A 21,384-nucleotide genomic window follows, 5' to 3' on the forward strand; every position below is an offset into this window, starting at 1 on the left:
GGTGTCCTGATTTGAAAGGTGTCCTCGGAGGTAAGGCAGATGAAGGCCTAGGGAAGGAAAGAGGGAGTGACTCACTTGGCAGTGTAAGTTGTGGATGGCCACGTCCTGTGGTTGAAGCAGGGGGCACAGCTCTCCCCTACCTGTCGCCTTCCCCAGCTCCTCCCTAACCTGTCCTGCTTGGGTACCTGCAAATCAATCTGCCACCGCTGGACATCCAGGCTGGTCTGGTTGGTGAGGTCCTGCAGCCTGGCTTTCCGCAGTGGGTATCTCTTGGCAGCTGGCATGGGGTCACTTGCCGTGGTGGCTCTTGGGAGGGGCTTGTGATTGGTGATCTGGTTGGTGCTGTATGCCCTCCGTCGCTGAGAGAGGTTCAGATCTGGACAGGGATAGTGATGGGGAACCATCAGAGTGGGACAGCAGGGAAAGAGTGGGGCTTGCATCCCCCTTTCTTGTTTGGCAGCTCCTCACGTTCTCCACCTCTGGCCTACTGAAATATGTGCAGGTGCCTCCCCTGGCATCCAAAGCCTCTCCGGATCTGGCCCTAGTCTAGCTTCCCAGCTACTCTCCCTGCTGCTTCTTTTAAAAAGTACAATGTGGCTGGGTGTGGTGGCTCACGCCTGTCGTCCCAGCTCTGTGGGAAGCCGAGGTGGGTGGATCATTTGAGGCCAGGAGTTCCAGAACAGCCTGGGCAACATGGCGAAACCCCGTCTCTACAAAAAATAAGAAAATTAGCCAGGCATGGTAGTATGCGCCTGTAGTCCCAGCTATTCGGGAGGCTGAGGCATGAGAATTGCTTGAATCCAGAAGGTGGAGTTTGCAGTGAACCGAGATCGTGCCACTGCACTCCAGCCTGGGTGACAGAGCGAGACTCTGCCTCAAAAATAAAAAATAAAATAAAAGGTACAAAGTGGGTCAAACACACTAGATCAGAAGCCAATTGTGTGTGTGCTTTCTAAGTGTCATGCTCTCCACATTGCTGCTCAGGCAGTTTCTGCTGCCTGGAACATCCTCTCCCTTCCCACCTCTAAGAAGCAGTCCCCTTGTGAAGTCTTTGTGGATATCCTCTAGCATATGTGCTCATTTCTCCTGGGATTCCCATAGTTTGTTAAATTTTCTAGGGGTCCCTGGCACCCTGTCACTCTGCTTTCTATCAGTTAGTGCCAGATGTATCTCTCACTATGTGGAAAGCTCCAGAAGGGCAGGGGACGTATCTGAGTCATCTTTGCTTCCCACGTTGCTCTCAGCCCCTAACCTTAGTAAGGAATCGATAAGTACCCTTTGAATGGAAACTAACATCATAACGAGGCTTTGGAGTCAGATAGATCCAGACTGTTTGTACTCTACCTATTGCTCTATGAGCTTAGCCAAGTTGCTCAAATTCTCCAAGTCTCAATTTCCTCATCTGTAAACTGGGTATAACAGTAACCACCTCTGCAACTGCTAACTATTCAATGAGGTGGTTTTTACCAAGTGCTTAGCACATAGTAAGTGCTCAATGTAAGGCAGCAATCAGTAGAGCCGCAGACCAACCTTGCTTGGTGGTGGAGTCTCCGCTGACTAGCCGGGCATTTTTGGCCTGCCCTAGGATGAAGGGTGCCCCCGAGTTCTTGGCACAGTCTCCACCTTCTGGTCCAGGTCCCTCATCCTGAGAGTGGTAGAAGACAGAGCTGCCAGACTCCTGAGAGTGCAGCATGCTGTACCGGTGCCTCTTGTCCTGGAGGGAGAAACAGAAAAGAGGGCTAGGAGTGAGGCTAGGTGTCAGGAGGGACTTCTGCAGGGAACAAGGGGTGTGAGCAGAGGTGGTGGGGTTTTCATCTCTGAAGAAACAGCTCAGTAGGAAAGCTTTGTGTTTGCTTAGGGAATTGAGACAAACTTCTATTCAAGAGATGGTGAATGGAATTATCGTTTCATAACACTTAGGTTGTTTATGTTTTTAATTATTGACCTAATTAAATTTTTTTTAATGTAAGTCTAAATGCCACTCCTGTCTCCAAATAGGTAACCGAAATTAACAAAATAAACCATCTGTTCCTTCCATTCCATTCTCCCCGATATAAATATACAGTTCACCCTTGATCAACACAAGCTTTAACTGTGTGGGTCCATTTATATGCAGATTCTTTTCAATAAAAGTTATACTGAGTGTCGGCTTCTCTTGCCTCTCCTTCCACCTCCTCCATTTATTCCCTTCTATCACCTCTGAGACAGCAAGACCAACCCCTCCACCTTTGCCACTCAATGTCAAGACAATGACGACGAAGACCTTTATGATGATCCACTTCCACTTAATGAATAGTAAATGTATTTTCTCTTCCTTATGATTTTCTCAAAAACATTTTATTTTCTCTAGCATACTTTATTGTAAGAATACAGCATATAATACATATGACCCAATAATACATATGACCCACAAAATATGTGTTAATTGACTGTTTATGTTATCAGTAAAGCCTCCAGCCAACAGTAGGCTATTAGTAGTTAAGCTTTTAGAGAGTCAAATGTCATATGTGAAATTTTGACCGCATGGGGGGTCGGTATCCCTAACTTCCACATTGTTCAAGGGTCACCTCTATGTATAAATAACACATCAGGTGTTGGGGGTCATGTTTTGTTTCATAAAAACTTTGCTATACTGCTCACACTTATCAGTATCTTGAATTTTGCACTTAAAACATTTTGGAAATTCTGCATTTCAACTATTATTTTCTGTTTGTTTGTTTAGAGATAGGGTCTCCACACTGCACATAGGCTGGAGTGCAGTGGCATCATCAGTTCACTGCAGCCTCCAACTCCTGGGCTTGAGCAATCCTCCCGCCTCAGCTTCCAGAGTAGTTGGGACTACAAGCATATGCCACCACATCTGGCTAATTTTTTAGTTTTTATATTTTGTAGAGAAGTGGTCTCACTAGGTTGCCCAGGCTGGTCTTGAACTCCTGGCCTCAAGCCAGGCACCTACCTTGGCCTCCCAAAGTGCTGGGATTACAGGTGTGAGCCACCATGCCTGGCCTCAACCATTCTTTTGAGCATTTGACTGCACAATATTTTACCACTCCTTGTTGTTAAGCATTCAGTTTGTGGCCATTTATTTTTCTCACCATAAAAAATACTACAATAAATCCTTGGACATAAATCCATTACGTCACTTTTATTTTTATGGGCTAGACTCCTAGGAGAAGGATTTCTGGGTTGAAAGGTTTATGTATCTCTGATTTTTTTTTCTTGGAGACAGAGTCTCACCCTGTCCCCCAGGCTGGAGTGCAGTGGCATGATCTTGGCTCACTGCAACCTCTGTCTCCCAGGTTCAAGTGATTCTCCTGCCTCAGCCTCCCGAGTAGCTGGGGTTGCAGGTGCCTGACGCCACGCCTGGCTAATTTTTGTATTTTGAGTAGAGATGGGGTTTCACCATGTTGGCCAGGCTGGTCTCGAACTCTTGACCTCAGGTGATCCACCTGCCTCAGCCTCCCAAAGTGCTGGGATTATAGGCGTGAGCCATCGTGCCCGGCCTATCTCTAATTTTATTAGTTATTTCTAGGTTGCTTCCCAGGAGGGCTGTGGCAAGTTATATTTACACCAACAATATGTGAAAGTCCTCTTTATCCCTACCAGTAGCAGGGCAAACGTTGCCAGTATTGAGTAAGCAAAGGAGAATGAATTTGATGACTGCGTCCAGTCCCTTCTAGTGGGAGGGCCTGTTGATGAACTGGTGCTTTCTAGACCTCCCAGAAAGGCCGCAAGGACTTAGCCAGCATTTTGTTTAGCATTTTCTCTCTGCAGCCGAACACTCCATTTTCCATAACACATTAACCATTAACCTGATCACAGTTCTGAAAACATTTCATAACATTAAAAAATCTGGAGCTTTCACATAAAGTTCCAATTTCTCCTGAAAAATGCGACACACGTTTAACATAGGGCTCACATTTCTGCATGATGACACTTTGTTAGGGCTGCGTAGGGGCTGCCCAGTTTAGACAGGGCGTGTGCCATCCAGTTTGCCATATTCTTCACCACTCCCTATTGCCTTTCCAACTGTGAGCTCAGTGGTAACTGCTATCCATCACAGCATTGGCCCCTTTTATTTTTACACCAAGTCCGTTTCATTCATTCCACACCTGCCCAATTTCTCTGGGCATTGAGTCTGTGACTTCTTTTTTGAAAAACAAAACAAGATGAGAAATCCTTTAGAGAGAGTGGACAGACTCACGAAAGAGGAAAGATAGGTGAGGAAACAGCTTCTTTGGCAATCTCTCACATTTTAGCATGAATTTCACCTCCCTTTCAGTTCTTGGCTTTCATCCCACTTCTGCCACCACAGACAAGGGAATCATCCACGTAAAGAAATAAAACACAAACTCATCTAAGGAGATATGAGCTTACTAGAGTGTGTGGAGAAGGAAATCTGAGTGCATTTGTTCTTGAACTAAAGTGTGCACCATATCACTTAGGGGAAATTATGTAAAATGCAGTTTCCTGGGCTTTATCCTAGGGGATTCTTATTCAACTGACCTGGGTGGAAGCTAGGGCTCTGCATTTTTTTTTCTTTTGAGACGGAGTCTCGCTCTGTCGCCCAGGCTGGAGTGCAATGGCACGATCTTGGCTCACTGCAAACTCCGCCTCCCGAGTTCAAGTGATTCTCATGCCTCAGCCTCCTGAGTAGCTGGGATTACAGGTGCCTGCCACCATGCCAATCTAATTTTGTTACATTTTAGTAGAGAACGGGGTTTCAACCTGTTGGCCAGGCTGATCTCAAGTTCCTGACCTCAAATGATCTTCCTGCCTTGGCCTCCCAAAGCTCTGCATTTTAAACAAGTTCTTCAAGTGGTTCTACTGCAGGGGTTTTAAGAACCACATTTTTGAGATGGTGGCATCTACCTTAGCCATGCCACTGTGACTGAATGCCTGTGGCCTGGCAACTGTAAACCCACAACTGGGAAAACTGTAAACCCACAACTGTAAACCCAATTCCAATTAGTTTCTAGCTGTCACAAATAGTCTTTCCAGCTAAGGATGATTTGTAGGCATGGGTTCTGGGCCCCCACGAACCCCTGGAGTTTCTAGGATACTTACAGATCTGGGATTGGAGATGTGCAAAAAAGCATCACATACAATGCCATACCCCACCAGCCGTTCTCCAGGAAAGAGGGAGCTGGTGCTGATGGGTGAGACCAGGACCTCAGTGGTCTCAGGGAAGATCCACTCCACAGTCACATCGCTTAGGACTGGGGCCATGGCCTTCTTCAAGGATTTGACCATCTGTAGGGCAGGATCAGAATGCAGATTGGGGGATGTGTGAGAAGAGATGTGTATGGAAGATCATGTAAGTATCAGCTTAGTGGGGAGTGGGAGCAGGGAAGAGGGGACAGCAGGCCTTGTGGTGACTTGCCTAGCAGTGAGCACACTTCTGAGCTTCTTAGACTCATAGAATGTCAGAGTTGGAGAGCATCTTTGCTGTCATCTTTTCTAAGCTTAGCATTTTTATTTTATTTTATTTTATTTTGAGGCAGAGTTTGGCTCTGTCACCCAGGCTGGAGTGCAGTGGCATGACCTCGGCTCAGTGCAACCTCCACCTCTTGGGTTCGAGTGATTCTCCTGCCTCAGCCTCCTGAGTAGCTGGGATTACAGGCACCCGCCATCATGCCCAGCTAATTTTTGTATTTTTAGTAGAGACGGGGTTTCACCAAATTGGCCAGGCTGGTCTCAAACTCTTGGCCTTAAGTGATCCACCTGCCTAGGCCTCCCAAAGTACTGGGATTACAGGCGTGAGCCACTGCACACCTGGCCAGTTTAGCATTTTATAAATGAGAAAATCTGAGGCTCAAAGTAGGGCTGTGACTAGCCCAGGGGCACACAGGTTTGGGTCAAACCATGGACTGAATAATGATCTTGAGCAAATTCATTTACCTCTCTGGGCCTCAGTTTTCCCTTCTGTTAAAGTAGGAGGGTGTAGCTGAAGGATTATTTGCAATACTGAATTTGAAGTGTTTGCCATATGGTAGGGGTTTAGTAAATGACAGCTGTTGTCATCACCTAGACTGATTTCCTTGGATGTTCGGTACTGGAGAAAATGACTTGGGGGTTGTGGCAAGTATAGAGGTGAGCTTTCAAATCTCTCTTCAAGAAAGACCATGCCTTCTTGCTGCAAGAAATGCAGTTAGGTGACAGCTTCCAGATGCAGCACCCCAGCTTTTGAGCCAAGACCATATCTCTCCCTGGAAGCCCCAAGTCAATGATTCAACATGGCAGGGATACTAGAGCCTGGAAATTTCAGCACATCACAGACTTTGATGGGCAACCTTTGCTCCAGAGCTCCCCGCTAGATGGCTGAGACCTTGCCAGGGCATCACAGTCTGAGGCTCTCTTGCCCAATTCTGCTCCCATTTTCCTTTCACAGCTGTTGGATCGGCCTCTTGGCCTGAAGAGTTTTTCTTCCTGCTTCCTCCTCTTCCACCTTTCATAAACACTATCCCCCATAAACATCTTCACTCTTAATCCCAGCCCATCTTTGTTTACTGGACTGACAAGGGGATTTTCTAAGGGTTAGATTATTTGTGTCAAATGTGCAGGACATGGAAAGAAGACTATAGCCTCTTTTATTTCTGGGTTCTTTAGATTCTTCTGAGCCACCTTTTGTCATCATCAGGAATGCATCCAGATATGGACCTCAAACACAACTACAATCCATATAGGTGGTAGCTTTTTCAGGAGCCTCATCTTGTCCAGCAGTGGATGGAGTGTGTGTCCAGTGGCTGGAGACCAGGGGATCTAGCGTCCTGGCATTGCTTCAAGAGTTGCCTGTTCTGTGGCTTGCAAGTCTCTGGTTCTCATTGGGATGCAGTGTGGCCTAGTGAAGAGCTCAGATTTGGAGTGTCATCCCAGCTCCACCACTGAGTTGCCATATAACTGGTTTGGGCCTCTGAGATTCCAGCACCAGAAGGGACTGCATGGGTTCTGCTGCCTACCTTGGGTTGCAGCCGCTCCCCCTCCATCAGGAACTCAGCACTGCCCTTGGACACAGATGCCAGCCCTTTCACCAGTCTGTGGCAGACGTTGGGTCCAATTCCAAAGCTATAGCACCTGGGGGAAGGGGAGAAGAGAGGCTGCTACGTCCTATCCTCTCTGCATCTTTGTCTCCTGATGCAGAAAGGGACAGAGCATGGCCTAGCAGGATCTTGGAGCTGGCTCTATCTTCAGGTAGAGGGAGAGGGAGAAGGAAGAGGGGCCATCTGGGGTACCCACATACACATCCATCAATTCACTCACAGACAGTCCATCAATTCCCACCTAGCACAGAGTGGGAGCAGCCTCTTCCTTGGCTGTGGGACCTCTCCCTGGGCTGCTCTTGTGAGTCGTGTGCAGAGACATGGGTAGCTCACCCATTCAGAACTTGAGAGGGAAAAAGGTGAACTTTGAAATCAGCCCACACTATCTTGGAAGCAAAGCCCTGTGGGAATTGTGGGTCCTGTCCTCTCCCTCTGGCATTTTCCACATTGCCCTTGGGCTCTGGTGCCCTAGCCCTGGCAGCCTGGAGTCACTGAGGCTAGACCCTCAGCCAAGGCCGACCTGGTGGAGAAGGCGTGATTTCGCAACAGCTCCAGCACCTTCCCTGTGTTGTTGACAGCGCCATCTGTGATCAGGAAGAGGAGCCGTGGGTGGCCTCGGTGCACTGGCTGCCTGATGACCCATTTGAGAGGGGAAAGGATGTTGGTCCCACCCATGTCAGCCTTCATTTTCTGGATGTCATCACAAGCCATGGCCAAGCTCTCCTGCAGAGAAGCAGACAGTCCTCAGGGTCACCGTATGGCACAGAGACTCTAGACCACCTAAGGAAGAGGTCTCTGTTTCCCTAGATCTTCTTTTAGCCTCACCAGAGTTGACCCATGGTCCCAATTTCATCCCTGCCCACACTCACAGGAAGGATGGGGGGCCACTCATTTGGTGTCATCCTGCTCAACAGTATCCCCTACCAATGCCTGAAACACCAACCAGTTGTCCTTTCTGGGTTCTCCTTTAAAAATAGAAGCCCTCCTGAAACACATTAAACCCCTGATTCCTTAGCATACATGAGGTTTCTTTTTCTAATGAGGGAGGTGGATGGTGTGATGGAAAGAGCACTGGACTAGGAATCTTAAGATCTGAGTCCAGAGACCGACTCTGGCACCAGCCCCCTATGACATTTTGAGAAAATCATTTCTCTAATCCAGGCTTCAGATTTCCTGGCTCTGGACCAACTGTGTGGGTCCCAACTGGCCAAGAATGGATGTCATTTGCAGCAAGAGTAAATTCCCGCTGGATATGGTGACTTCCTCCTCCTTGCTCAGGGGGATGCTGTTTCAACATCCACTCTTGGACGGGACTTAGAAGTAACAGCATGTTTGGGAAGTCAAGGCAGGTGGATCACTTGAGGTCAGGAATTCGAGACCAGCCTGGCCAAAATGGTGGAAACCTGTCTTTATTAAAAATACAAAAATTAGTTAGGTGTGGTGGTGCATGCCTGTAATCCTAGCTACTTGGGAGGCTGAGGCAGGAGAATCGCTTGAACCTGAGAGGCAGAGGTTGCAGTGAGCCAAGATCAAGATCGCACCACTGCACTCCAGCCTGGGTGACAGAGAAAGAGAGACTCCATCTCAAAAAAAAAAAAAAAAAAAAAAAAGGGAAAAGAAAAAAGAAAAAAAAAAAAGCAGTAATGGCATGTATCAAAAGTCTTAAGATGTATGTGTAGCTTTTGAGCCAGCAAGACTAGGAATTAATCCTAAGGGAATAATTAAAGATGCATGCAAAATCTGTGATACAAAGATGACTAAATAAAATGGGAAGAACTTTAATGCTTGACTGCAGGGGTTTTGTTAAATAAGTCCCAATCTATCCGTGTAGTGAAATACTAGGAAGCCATTACAGTTACATTAAAGATTAATACTTACTGGCATGGAAATACATTCATGATAGACTGCTGCGTTAGAAAAGTAGGTTACAGAACAGTATGGAAGGCCTAATCCTATCTTTATTGAAAATGTGTGTAAATGCATAGAACAAGGGCTGGAAGGATTCATACTAAGCTCTTAGCAGTGTCTTTTCTTCCTCTTTCCTGACTGACATAATCACAGGAGATTTTTAAACAAATTTTGTTTTTAATATGTACATTTAAAAATTGTGGAACGATCAATACATATTATTCTTTTGTTGTTGTCATTGTTTGTAGAAATGAGGTATCACTGTGCTGCCCAGGCTGGACTCAAAGCTCCTAGGCTCAAGCGACTCTCCCACCTCAACCTCCCGAGTAGCTGAGATTACAAGCACATGCAACATATATTATTCTTGTATTTTTAAAACTCATAACATTATTTTTAGTTGAAAAGTGTCCCATTTGCTTGTCCTTCCTCCCTCCTTTCCTTCCTTCCTCCCTCCCTCTCTTCCTCTTCTTAGATCTGGGTAGGATGCTCCAATTTTGAACATGCTGCTGGGGCCACAGCCTTCTTGTTTCACACAGTATCTTGAGCCTTGTGAGTTCCATTCTTAGCCCACTGCCACGCCCACTCAACCACCTATTCACTCCCCTACTCCTTATCATCCGCTTCCTTAGCTCAACCTTGCATGCGTCCATCATCCTTGTGAAACGGAGGCTTCAGTGAGTGGCAGGCCTGGGCTATGTCCTCTCTCTACCCACTTTCTGTACCTCATCTCTGTACACACACACACTTTGCCCAAAATATTGTTTGATTCTAAAGAGGGGGGGATGTCAGAAGGCTGAGATGTCAGAAAAATGTCCCAACAGGGATAGCTTCTCTTTAGTTCTCTGCCCCCGCGTGTGATCTGGGTTCTCTGTGGGTAGGCACCTTCTGAGGTCAGCACTAGGGTTTTAACTACTTTTTCCCCTTTCCCTCCTTTCCTCTGCTCCCCACCATGCACCACCCTCCTGGTCCCAGCCTTGCCCCCTCATTACCTCACTGTAGGTCTGGCTGGAAGGAAAAAGGCTCTTAAATGTGGATCCAAACTCAATGATATTGAAGAGGCAGGCTGGCATGAGGCTCTTAAGGGCCACCAACATGGCATCCTGGCAGGAGAGAAAGGGGTTTTCAGGATTCAGGAAAGAGTTCTTGTCACTCAGCCACTACACTCCAATATTCCCTTTCCCAGCACAGAAGCAGCCTCCAAACAGACCTTACCCTCCCCTGTCTGCACCCAGCAACTCCTTTTCCCTCATATCAAGAAATCTGCTGACACTGACCAGAGGCTGGACCAAAGCCACCACCACCACCACCACCACCACCACCACCACCATCATCATCATCATCATCATCATCAAACTTATCCATGTAGCAGGTCTGATTTCTTAAAGCCTTTCTTTTATGGCTTTCCAGTTCCATTTAACCTCTTCCTGATCCTGAGAGGTGGGGAGAGCAGGGAACACCCTCTCCCTGCTGCCAAAGCAGAATTGATGTCTAAGGGAGGAAAGTGGCCTGGTCCAGGTCACACTGTGGATGGAATGGCTTCTGGCCCTCCTGTGGCACCTGCATCAGATTCAACCTAACCATCACTAAGGACACATCCTCAGGGGCAGTCTCTTCAGCTCATATTTGTCAGGTACACAGGATGTACTTTACATGCATCACTTCACTGATCTTCACCATAACCCTTCGAGGCAGGTACGCTCTTATCCCCATTTTATGGAAGAGAAGATTGAGGCACAGAGAGAGGAAGTAACATGTTGGTGAGCATCCAGAGGTAAATAATGGAGTCAGGACTCAAAGCCATGTCACGTTGCCTCCAAAGTCTATGGACACTAAACATAACCCATGTAACTATGCCCCACAAGGAGACCTTGATAAAGGTAGATTGAAAAAAAACAGTGACAATGAGGGAGGTGGAGGTGACAGTAGAAGCAAAATTGATGGTGATGATGATCATGATGGTGACGATGGTTATGATACAATGCAATGATAAATATCAAGCAATTACTATGTGCTAAACGTTCTAAGTTATGTCACCCCTCTGAGCCTCAGCCAGGTGCATAGTAAACATTCAGTAAATGGTTATGATTATTAACCCAATGAGATCTATATTAATATTAATAACCCTGTTTTACAGATAAGGAAACTGAGGCTCAGGAGAGCTAAGGAATTGCACTGGATTGCAAAACCTAAGACTAATGACAGAGGCTTTAAAAACACAGCTCTGGCTGGGCACAGTAACTCAAGCCTGTAATCCGAGCACTTTGGGAGGTGGAGGCAGGCAGATCATGAGGTCAGGAGTTCGAGACCAGCCTGACCCATCTCTACTAAAAACACAAAAATTAGTCGGGCGTGGTGGTACGCGCCTGTAATCCCAGCTACTCAGGAGGCTAAAGCAGGAGAATCGCATGAACCCGGGAGGCAGAGGCTGCAGAGAGCTGAGATCACGCCACTGCACTCCAGCCTGGGCAACAGAGCGAGACTCATCTCAAAAACAAACAAACAAACAAACAAAAAAACCCCACAGCTCTGAGATTTTTATTCATGTTGGCTCTGCCTTGGCAGAGGAATGAATGTCTGTCTCCCCCTCACCCCCATGTCCCCCATCTTGTTTATTGATAGTACCCCAGGGATCTCAGCATGGCTTCAGGGAAGCCGTCATCCTTCATGATCTAGAAGAAAACAGCTGCAAGAGGATTCTGGCACCTTTTACACCACACAGATTTCCAGGCTCCACATATTCACACCCCAGTCCCATCCCCCACCCTGCAAACATTAACATTAACGTTCTCTCAATCTCTCTTCATTTCTTGCGTCAATACATTTGGTTTCTCTACAAAAGAAGTCAATGTCTGCTTATTTTTTCATTAGTCACTAATGCATATTCCTGCTAGGAGGAGATTCTGCTGATCCATACAGATTGTCTCCGCTCACACCTATTAGAATTTTTAAAGCCATGTTTTTGGCAGCAAAAGTGGCAGCTGAAGAATGAGACCAGCTGCAGGAAATTAAATTGGCCGGACTTTCCCCTTTGGCATAAGCTGTTTGGATTTCTATTTTCTCCCTCCTCCCTGAGCCTAGATTTTCCTGAAACTTCAACCCGATGGGTCACAATTAAGGACCCAAGCAACCTTCCAGTGGCCTCATTGTCAGTGGGGAAAGGGGTGTGTAGTCTGAGTAATTTCTGTGCCTTTCTCTAAAAGGGTCATGTTTAGCAGAATGGGTGGCACCAGTGCAAAGCCATTTGTGAAGGCATGACCTTGAGCTCAGTGAACTGAACTGGAGAAGGGCAGGAGAGATTCCAAGGAGAAAGAGGACTGAAAGGAAAGCCAGAGAAAGTTATTGTCAGAGAATTCCGGAATGCAAAGATTGGACAGGCTTTCAGTCCAGGAAGTGGATTTCCATTTATGAACTAATTCCATTTAACTGGTAGTAACCGCCTGGAGCACTGGGATGAGAAGGATATAGACTGAGTCCAGGCTCAGCAGGAAAAAAAATGTCATGACCAATTACTGAATTGATGTCTACCTGGGCTTGGGAGAGGGGAGCCGAGAGACGTGTGACATATGTTCACTCTGCCTGAATTGATCCTTCTCACTCTACAGAAAGCATGAATGAAGCCCAGAGTTGAGAATCAACTTGTCCACAGCCACAGAGCAAATCAGTGGCAGAATTGACCCTGGAACCCAGGTGTTGCTTTTGGCATGATGCCATGCAGCAGAGATGACATCATCAGAGAAGAGAACTTTTTAGTGGAAGAGTATGCATAATTCTCCATAAGCAATGCAAGGAAAATAAGCTCTGAAGCAAGATATAGAAGGTCCAGGCTCTCTCACTAGCCCTGTGATGCTGGGAAAAGAATTTAGCCTCTTGGCGACTCAGTTTCTTTACCTGGAAAGTGGAAGGAAAATCGATTAAATGCTCCCTAAGGCATGTTTTAGGTTTATGCTTCTGTGATGCTCTAGGGTAACTGAGACATCTTATGAACTGATAAAGATGCGGAATGGGATACAGATGGCCACAGAGGCCTTGAGCGTGCTTCAGCACTCCAGCACCAAGGACAGCTTCTCATTCCAATGTTTGCCTTTGATGGTGGGCAGGTTGGGGAAGAAGGTGCCAATCAGCCCTACACCCCTGTGTCATGAGACCTCAAACAGGAACTTGGGTCCCGTGTATGACTCCTCTGTCATACTTCAAGACAACTGTAGCAAACCTACGGAGATACCTGGCATCCCAGATCCCACCCAACCCTCCTCTCCTTGCTGAGCTTGCTGCCCTGGAAACAAGAGCTTGCTCTGGGAACAAATTAGGGGGAAAGATGAAATTTCAGGTGACGGCAGAGCCCCACTCTGTTCTTGCCCCCTCCTTCCTTGTTCTCCTGAACTCAGTTATCCTTTACCGGGATCAGTAAAGAGGTAGAAGGCTTTTTATGCATAAACACAGAGCTAGGCCCCATGGAAAAAGAGAGGTGAGAGGATAGATGACCCTTTTCCTAAATGAGTTCATAACTCCAGAGAGACAGACATCTGCACAATCAAAAATACAAGGGAGTGTTGGATAATGCCACAATGGAGACCAGTAATCTCCTGGGGGTGGGGCAGAGGGCAGGGGAAATGCATCTGGAATGTGAGGGGGGAGGATTCTATCACCATTGCTTCCACCATCCTGAGGAGCTCTCCTTAGCTGGGAGACCAAGCTCCCATGTATTCTGATTGGCTAGCAGGCCTGTGCCTCTCTCTTGACTGTCAGCTCCTTGAGGACAGCAAATGTGTTTACATTCTGCTGTTTTTCCAGATGGCCAAGGGCAAGGCTTGGCACCTATCAGGCATTTGAAAAAAAGAGAAACCAAATCTTTTCTACCAAATTCTACACTTTCCTTGACGGCAGGGGCCATGTCCACTGAAGCTCTGATGTCATGTGGTGGGAACAGTCAGTTAGACATGGGTTTAATCTTAGACCACAGTGGCCGTGTGACCTTGGGCAGGTGACTGAAACTCTCAAGATCAGCTTTTCTATATGGAAAATGGCAAAAATAGGATCAAACGCATAAGCTTATTGTCTGGATTAGACACCAAGCTTCACGTTAAGTGGCTAGCACCATATCCAACACATAGCAGACCCTCAGCAAATGTTACTTCCCTTCCCCTCTTCTCTGTGCCCTGCTCCACTCAGTACCTACTGGAGTGTTTTAGCTAAAGTTTGTAGAATGCAAAGGACAGCTACGGATGACTTCATCCCCTATAAATGGATGCCAGCTCAGCCTCTGCTCACACCACTTCATGTTTTTACGGGGACGCAAATGGAGTTTGGGTGTCTCTGTTTAAACTGATTTTTAAAAGTTGTTTCTTGGAACAGAAAGTGCTGAGGAAGCTGGATTGGGGGCACACAGCTGATTTCCCCTGGAGCCCTGGGCCCTGGGGAGGGGTTCTCTCAGCAGGTACTTTGACTCGGTGCATGCTGATCCCGCTCATGCTGCTGCTCCTGTCAATGAGGAAGATGAACTCCCCGTGGGCCTTTCTCAGGCAAGGCTGGACTGACTGGAGGTCGGGACAGAAGTTGAGCATGATGACGGAGTGGTGGGGAATGTCTTTGTGGAGGCGTTTTCGAATGATTTCTGTCTGGAAGAGAAAAGAACACTCTGATTGGGCAATCAGGGGGTCAAGATGTACTCCTGGGGACTCATGCTGGTCCCCGTCACTCACCGTGCACCCACATCCTGCTCAGGCTCTGCACAGAAGATTTCCGGGCGGACAGTGCTCAGCTCCTCTGTTTGCTAGACCTTCACGGGTTGCAACAGCAAGCATGGACTTTGCAGACAGAAAGACTTGGGTTTGAATCCCAGCTCTGTCACCATCCGACTGTGTGATATGGGGGTGAGTCCCCCCTCTGGGTCTATTTTACCTATTTGTAAAATGGGGCAAATAATGTCCGCTTCTCAGGGTGCTTGTGAGGATGAACTGAGTCAGCACAGATGCGAGAAGACCATTGGTTGAGTAATGGTCTCTCGCTTTTACACTCAGTGTGTAAACTGCTCTCTGGTTCATCTTGGCTGTGAACTGGGTTTCCTTGGTTTACCGATTCTCTCCCATTGTTAAATTCCTACTCACTCTTCAAATTCTACCTGTTTGGAAAGGCTTCTCCAATTTCCAGGTGGACTTAATTACTTAGTTTCCTCATCCATGAAGTGAGGACAAGAAGACATACCTCACTGAGTTGTTGCATGGGTTCAGTGCACTTGTGAAGCTGGCTGCCTGGCAGAGAGCAATGGTCTCTAAACAGCAGCCATCATTGCCATTGCTGGTGCTGCTGTTGTTGGTCCTGGAGGCCCAGGCACTTCTCATACTGAATAGTTTTTTGCTCCCATCTCTGCCTCCCATCAACTTGTTTGCTATTATACTTGAAGGCAGGTCATCTTTTAGCTTCTTTTACATCTCCAGAATTTAATATAGGGCCTAGTCCAGAGATGGCTCAGTAAAGATTAAGGGAAGGACAGCGCCTTGGTGTTTATCCTTTTATGTGGCCTCCTAGCTGGCCCTGAGGCCAGGACCCTTCCCCTTGCTTCGCCCCCTCCCCTTCACACAGAATCTCATTCCCTTTGTTCTCACGCTGCTTTCACTTTCCACCCCAACTTTCTCTCTCTGTCTCCTTATCTGGCTGTCTCTGTGTGTACACGTGTCTCTGTGTCTGTTTCTCAGTTTCTGTCTATTTGGGTTCCTTCCCCATCTCAATAGATGACATCACCACCCACCCAGTTGTTCAAACCAAACGCCTAGCAGTTGTCCTCAGTTCCCCTCTTCTCCTCACTCCACACATTCCATCTTGCAGCAAAGCATTGCCAGTACTGCTGCTAACATGCAGCCAGAACGCGTCCACGTCTCTCTGACTCCACTACTGCTCATATACAGGAGAGGACTGTCTCTCTCTCTAGACCTTTGCAATAGTCTCCTCCTGCTCTCTTTCTCCAACTTTTATCTCCCTGTGGTCCATTCTGCAGAGAGCAGCTAGAGCTACTGTTCTTGTCATTCTCTTGCTCAAGCAGTGCCCTCACTGAATACTCTGACCATGGTTTAGGAAGCCCCCTGTGGCCTGACCCCTGCCTGCCTGTCCACATCCTGTCTACCCACTCTGCTCCCTACATTTCAGCCACACTGACCTTTTTCCTGTTTTCCAAACAGGTCACCATTGTTCTGCTTCCTGTTCTTTCATCCCTTGTGCCCTCTCCATCCATTCCTCCCACGTTGGGCTCTTGGTCTTCTGCCAGGTCTCATCCTCAGACAGGCTTTTGCTGACTCCCGGCTAAAGAACACCCAAGCACCTACTACTCATGATCATATCAGCCCTCTCCAAACAGATCTGGCTCATTGATTTGCTTTTTTATTTTTATTTTTTGAGACAGAGTCTCACTCTGCCACCAGGCTGGAGTGCAGTGGCACTATCTCGGCTCACTGCAACCTCCAACTCCCTGGTTCAAGCAATTCTCCTGCCTCAGCCTCCCGAGTAGCTGGGATGACAGGCATGCGCCACCATGCCCAGCTAATTTTTGTATTTTCAGTAGAGATGGGGTTTCACCATGTTGGCCAGGATGGTCTTGATCTCCTGACCTTGTGGTCCGCCTGCCTCGGCCTCTCAGAGTGCTGCGATTACGGGGGTAAGCCACTGCGCCCAGCCTGATTTGCTTTTTTTCCTCTGTCTTTCCATCCCAGAATATAAGCTCCATGAAGATAAAGACTGTGTCATTCTCAGTATTGCCCCCCTAAGATTTATTTGTTGAATAAATAAGTGAGGGAATTAATCTGTGTGGGCCTTTTTGTCTGCCACTGACCTGTGTGGGCATCTTTTCGTGTTTTTTTTTTTTTTTTTGCCTCTGTTACTCTTGGCATCTCTGTCTCTCATGCGTGGTGTGCCCTTCTATGTGATCTACGCTCTCCTTGCTAAACCAGGGTTTCTGCCAGCTTGTCCCACCCACTCTTCCTGATTGATGTTCACCCTGTGGATACCCACAACCCACTCTTCTCCCTGCCAAGGGATCTCGCTGTCTCTCTCCCACGTGAAGCCCCTCCACCAGAGGCCACAGCCCAGACTGGCTCTTTTGATGACAGAGCCCTAGGCAGCAGCAGCCACATCTGCCAGTGAGAGAAGCCACCTCCAGAAACCTTATCTGCCTCTTAGAGGGACTGGGTGGGTGCCCTGGCTCAGGATTCTCTAATGTCTCCTCAAGCTGCCATTATCCAATTACAATAAACTCATCATTTCTTAGCAGCCGTGGGTTGATTGCTCTCATCCCTGGAGTTTGTGAGAATACAAGCTATTTGCATAACAAACCCAAGGTGGCAAGTTAATTCTCATTTGCTTCCGCCATCCCCGAGCTAATTATTTAAGGCTTGGCAGGCAGGGCAGCCAACCCCAGGCCTGGGAGGCCCATTGGGCCCCACTGGCCCACAGGCAGCAGTTTTCAGAGCTCAGTGGGACCTCTGGCACTGCCGTCCCCTACTCTGAGAATCCCCGGCTCCAGCTTCTTCTCCCAACTGACTCATCTGGCTGAGGGGCACCTCTGGGAGAGCATGTGCTTCCAGGGGGGTCTCTGTCCACTTCCTCACCTTGCCATGCTCTGTGCCAGCTAGGGAGGCAGAGCATGGGTGGTGGTATGAAATCCAGCTCAACTGCCCCCACAGAATCCATTCTCATCCCTTAGCCTCCTGGTCACCAAATCTAACTTCTGAGATCACAGTCTTTCCCTTCCTCCAGCTTACTGGTGTTCTTTGGGTGCTAGATCTCAGTTTTCTCATCTAAAAAGGGGGCTAATGGAAAGAGATGAGCCATCATTCTGAAACCTATCTTGGCATTCAGGACCTGGCTCAGTGTGCAGGACCATGAGCAGGAGGCAGAGCACGGGGTGTGACTTGTGGCTGACGCTCAGCCTCCAACGTTCCCTTTCCCATTCCTGCCCCCTGGCCAGGCCTCCTTGTCCTGCAGCTTCATGGGGTGGGGGACAACAGAAGGAGAGGATCTTTCTCAGGCTTTCCCCACTCTGCCTTTGTCCTTTATGTCATAGCGAGCAAGGGCCCCAGAGGGAGGAAGAGCAAGAGGCTACTCAGCTGGTGGGTAAGGGAGGTCCAGGAGGCAAGGAGCTGAAGGGTCCTGGGCACCCCTGGGGATGCAGAGGCCTGGAGGAGGCCAAGGCCATTTCTGCCACCATATATAAATTTTCCTGGCTTAGGCACCTGCTAGGTCCTGGAGAAAGGTGATCTGGCAGGAGGTGGGAACAGAGCCAGGATGACGGGGCATCTGAAAGTGTCCTGCAGTGCCCCGGGGCCCACGGAAGGAAACACTTTTTGCCTGGTGTCTGCCTCCAGCTTGCTGGATGACCTCGAGCTGGTTACCTCCCCACCTCACTGGTTCAGTGGAGACCAGGCCTCAGTGCCACCCCAAATCTGCCACCATCCGCTCCCCACCTCAGTTGCCCTCACCTTCCGCTCTGCACTGCTGTTCTTCTTCATCCCTTTAATGAAATCTGTTCTTCCCTTCAAGTGCTGGTCAAACTCTCCCAGCGTCATGTCCCCTTTCTCTATCAGGACATGGGGCATATGGGGCTCTGCAGAGATGAGATTGACTTTCAGCACTTGGCCAGGTATTGTAGGAGAAGGATGCTGGGGGCTTTGGTTTAGGTGCAAGATTCTCACAGGGGTGGGACTCCCAGTTGGAAGTGGGGTGGAAGTTCTGGCTGCCTGAAGCAGTGTAGGGCTTGGGAAGACTCCTTAGCTGGGAGGCAGGGGAGCCTGGTGGCCATGGGTGACTCACTGCCCCTCTCTGGGCCTCAGTTGGGCCATCTGTAAAATGGTAGTAGGTTGGGGTTACATGACTCTCCAATGTGTTTAGGTCCTGACATTCTGTGAATTCTTGAACAGACAAGATTTTCTCCTTGAGGCTACAGAATTTCCAGGGTCTCACTGAGCTTTGGGTTTCAAAGATCCTCTGTTCAGCTGGCCTGGGGGTAAAGTGCCCTGATGGGTGGATGACACCCTAGGCCTCTGGAGCTTGAATCAGGGCAGGAGACACTCGATTCCACCAGCTAGAGCCAACTTTCCCGGAAGGCAAGTAGTGGGTCTCCTCTCCTTGGCCACACCCCCCTGACCCTTTCCCTGGCTAGCTAGCTTCTGGGCAGGGGGTCACATGTTCTGTCCCCACAGGATCAGCACCTCCTCCCTCCCACAGGCAGCCCAGGGGCCCGTTGCGGGGCACCGTACCGCTGGGGTGGATGAGGATCTCCACAGGCCGGTCAAAGGTGTGCTTGTTGGCCAAGGTGATGATGATGCTCTTGGCCGAGCGGGCAGATGGGGCGGCGTCGGCACGAATCTCATGCGTGGGACTCTCCACCCCTGAGCGGCATAGAAAAGCAAGGGGGATATACGCTCATAAGGTCAGAAGAGAGAGGAGTTCACTGGGGCACACCAAGATCCAGGCCAGAGATGAGTGACATGCCAGCCCCATTAGGGGTTCCTGACCTGCAGTGTGACCATGGCCAGGCTGCCTCAATTTCCCCACCTGTAAAATGCAGGCTTAGATAGATGGTGTCTGATGGCTCTTCCTGCTCTGAACTCAGGATCTAGTGGGGGTTGGAGGAGTTGCATTCTTATAGGGCACGCACAGCCTCCAGCATGCTGCCAAGCAGATGGCTCTCAGCGCTCCGTCAGAGGGCGCTTTTTTGATGGGTGCTCCATAAATGCACCTCACACTGGAATGCAATCTTGCTCTAGGAGAGCACGCACTGACAAGAAACCATATCCTAGTGTCCTTTTAAGGCTCTGAGTGGTTGTGGGGAGAACCTTCAGAGCAATGGTTCTTAATCCTGGTTACATGTTAGAATCTCCTGGGGAGCTTTTAAATGTTTCCATGCCTGGAACACACCCCAGAATCTCTGGGGGGTGGGATCTAGGATGCAGGATGTTTGGGTGTCTCTGGGTGCTTCTGACATGCAGACAAGGTGAGAACCAGGAAGCAGCTTTACAGCTGTGGCCTCTAGGAGAGGACCAAGGGCCACCATTCCCCATGGACATTCTTCTGAGGAAGCCACTGGGGTGAAAGTCGGTTGCCTTGAAATCCATCCTGGGAAGAGACTTATCTTTGGGCTGCTTGTTGGGGCCATGGGAAATGGGGGTCCACAGGCTTTGTATACTTTAGTTGGTCTGCCATCTGGGCCAGTTGGCTTCCCTTCCCACCCCCGTCCTATCCCTGGCAGCCTTTGGCTTTTGGCCTGAAGCCCACCCATCCCGTCTGGACGTCTCCCTCTCACCTGCGAGCAGACATGGCCCACGGATCTCCAGCTGGAAGTTGAACTCATACTCCATGGGGTTGGACACATCGGTGTTCAGGAGAGTCGCCAGGCACAACTTATTCCAGGAGCCTGGGCCCCAGGCACCGAAGCAGTGCCTGTCTGTGCTGGAAAAGGGCAGGGAGAAGGAAAGGAGACCAGTCAGGGTGGAAGGAGGGGCCCAGCGCGAGAAGACAGGGAGAGGACGATGAGTTCCAGGCAGCCCAGCCCACCAAGGGGGCCCCCAGACCCATACTCTCCCACTCAACCTGACCCCAGGGAGAGCCTGGATTCTGATGTAAGGCACAGCCACCTCCAAGGAGCACCCATGCTGGGCCAGGCACCAGGCACGGTGCTCCCGAGGGGGTAGCTCACATCGTTCTCACCACAGCTCTGGGAGGAAGATGTCAGGGTCTCCACTTTCCATGCGGGGAAACTGAAGCTTAGTGTGGTGAGGTGACTGGCCCAAGTTCCCACTATTTTTTTTTTATTTTTTATTTTTTTGAGATGCAGTCTCGCTCAGTCACCCAGGCTGGAGTGCAGTGGTGCTATCTCGGCTCACTGCAAACTCCGCCTCCCGGTTCATGCCATTCTCCTGTCTCAGCCTCACAAGTAGCTGGGACTACAGGCGCCCGCCACTACGCACAGCTCATTTTTTTGTTTTTAGTAGAGACGGAGTTTCCCCATGTTAGCCAGGATGGTCTCGATCTCCTGATCTCGTGATCCGCCCGTCTCGGCTTCCATTCCCACTATTAAGATTTGGCAGAGTCCTGGCCCAGATCTCCTAGCCTAGGTCTGTCTGGCTCCACGGTGAAAGAGTTTGTACTGCGTCACACCACATCCTGAATCTCTGCTCTGTCTCTGTGAGCTACAAGCCTTGCAAGTCATTTCTCCTTTAAGTGTTTGTTTTCCCATCCTTTAAATGGGGACAATACTTTGCAGTTGCTTTGAGGACTCCAGGAGCAACGGCTTAGCCAAGTGTCTGTCACCTGCTGAATGCTCACATTTCGGGACCCTCTTTCTTTGCAATCTCCACCCCATCTCCCATCCTGCTCTGTCTCCACAGGCACACCCCCTAAGGTCTTTAATCTATGTCCTTCCGTATGCATACATCCTTATAAAATACGTGCC

The 21,384-nt window shown here is 48.9% G+C and overlaps 1 protein-coding gene across 9 annotated transcripts in view; it reads right to left on the reverse strand.

Annotated features, from left to right (window-relative positions):
- VWA5B1 (von Willebrand factor A domain containing 5B1) overlaps positions 1-21,384 on the reverse strand; it is a 68,514-nt gene that overhangs the window by 21,623 nt on the left and 25,507 nt on the right. For 7 of the 9 annotated variants that reach the window (XM_054453649.1, XM_054453613.1, XM_054453622.1 and 4 more), the window contains exons 5-14: positions 20,236-20,381; positions 19,190-19,321; positions 18,413-18,537; positions 14,387-14,563; positions 9,938-10,048; positions 7,561-7,763; positions 6,960-7,074; positions 5,068-5,253; positions 1,531-1,714; positions 186-376 (exon numbers count right to left, since the gene is read on the reverse strand). In XM_054453649.1, the coding sequence (XP_054309624.1) occupies positions 186-376; positions 1,531-1,714; positions 5,068-5,253; positions 6,960-7,074; positions 7,561-7,763; positions 9,938-10,048; positions 14,387-14,563; positions 18,413-18,537; positions 19,190-19,321; positions 20,236-20,381 (1,570 nt within the window). The remainder of the gene's footprint in view (positions 1-185; positions 377-1,530; positions 1,715-5,067; positions 5,254-6,959; positions 7,075-7,560; positions 7,764-9,937; positions 10,049-14,386; positions 14,564-18,412; positions 18,538-19,189; positions 19,322-20,235; positions 20,382-21,384) is intronic. The other 2 variants (XM_054453640.1, XM_054453630.1) reach the window with 1 other exon arrangement.

This window comes from Pongo pygmaeus, chromosome 1 (assembly GCF_028885625.2).
Source record: "Pongo pygmaeus isolate AG05252 chromosome 1, NHGRI_mPonPyg2-v2.0_pri, whole genome shotgun sequence".
Classification (NCBI taxonomy): Eukaryota; Metazoa; Chordata; class Mammalia; order Primates; family Hominidae; genus Pongo; species Pongo pygmaeus.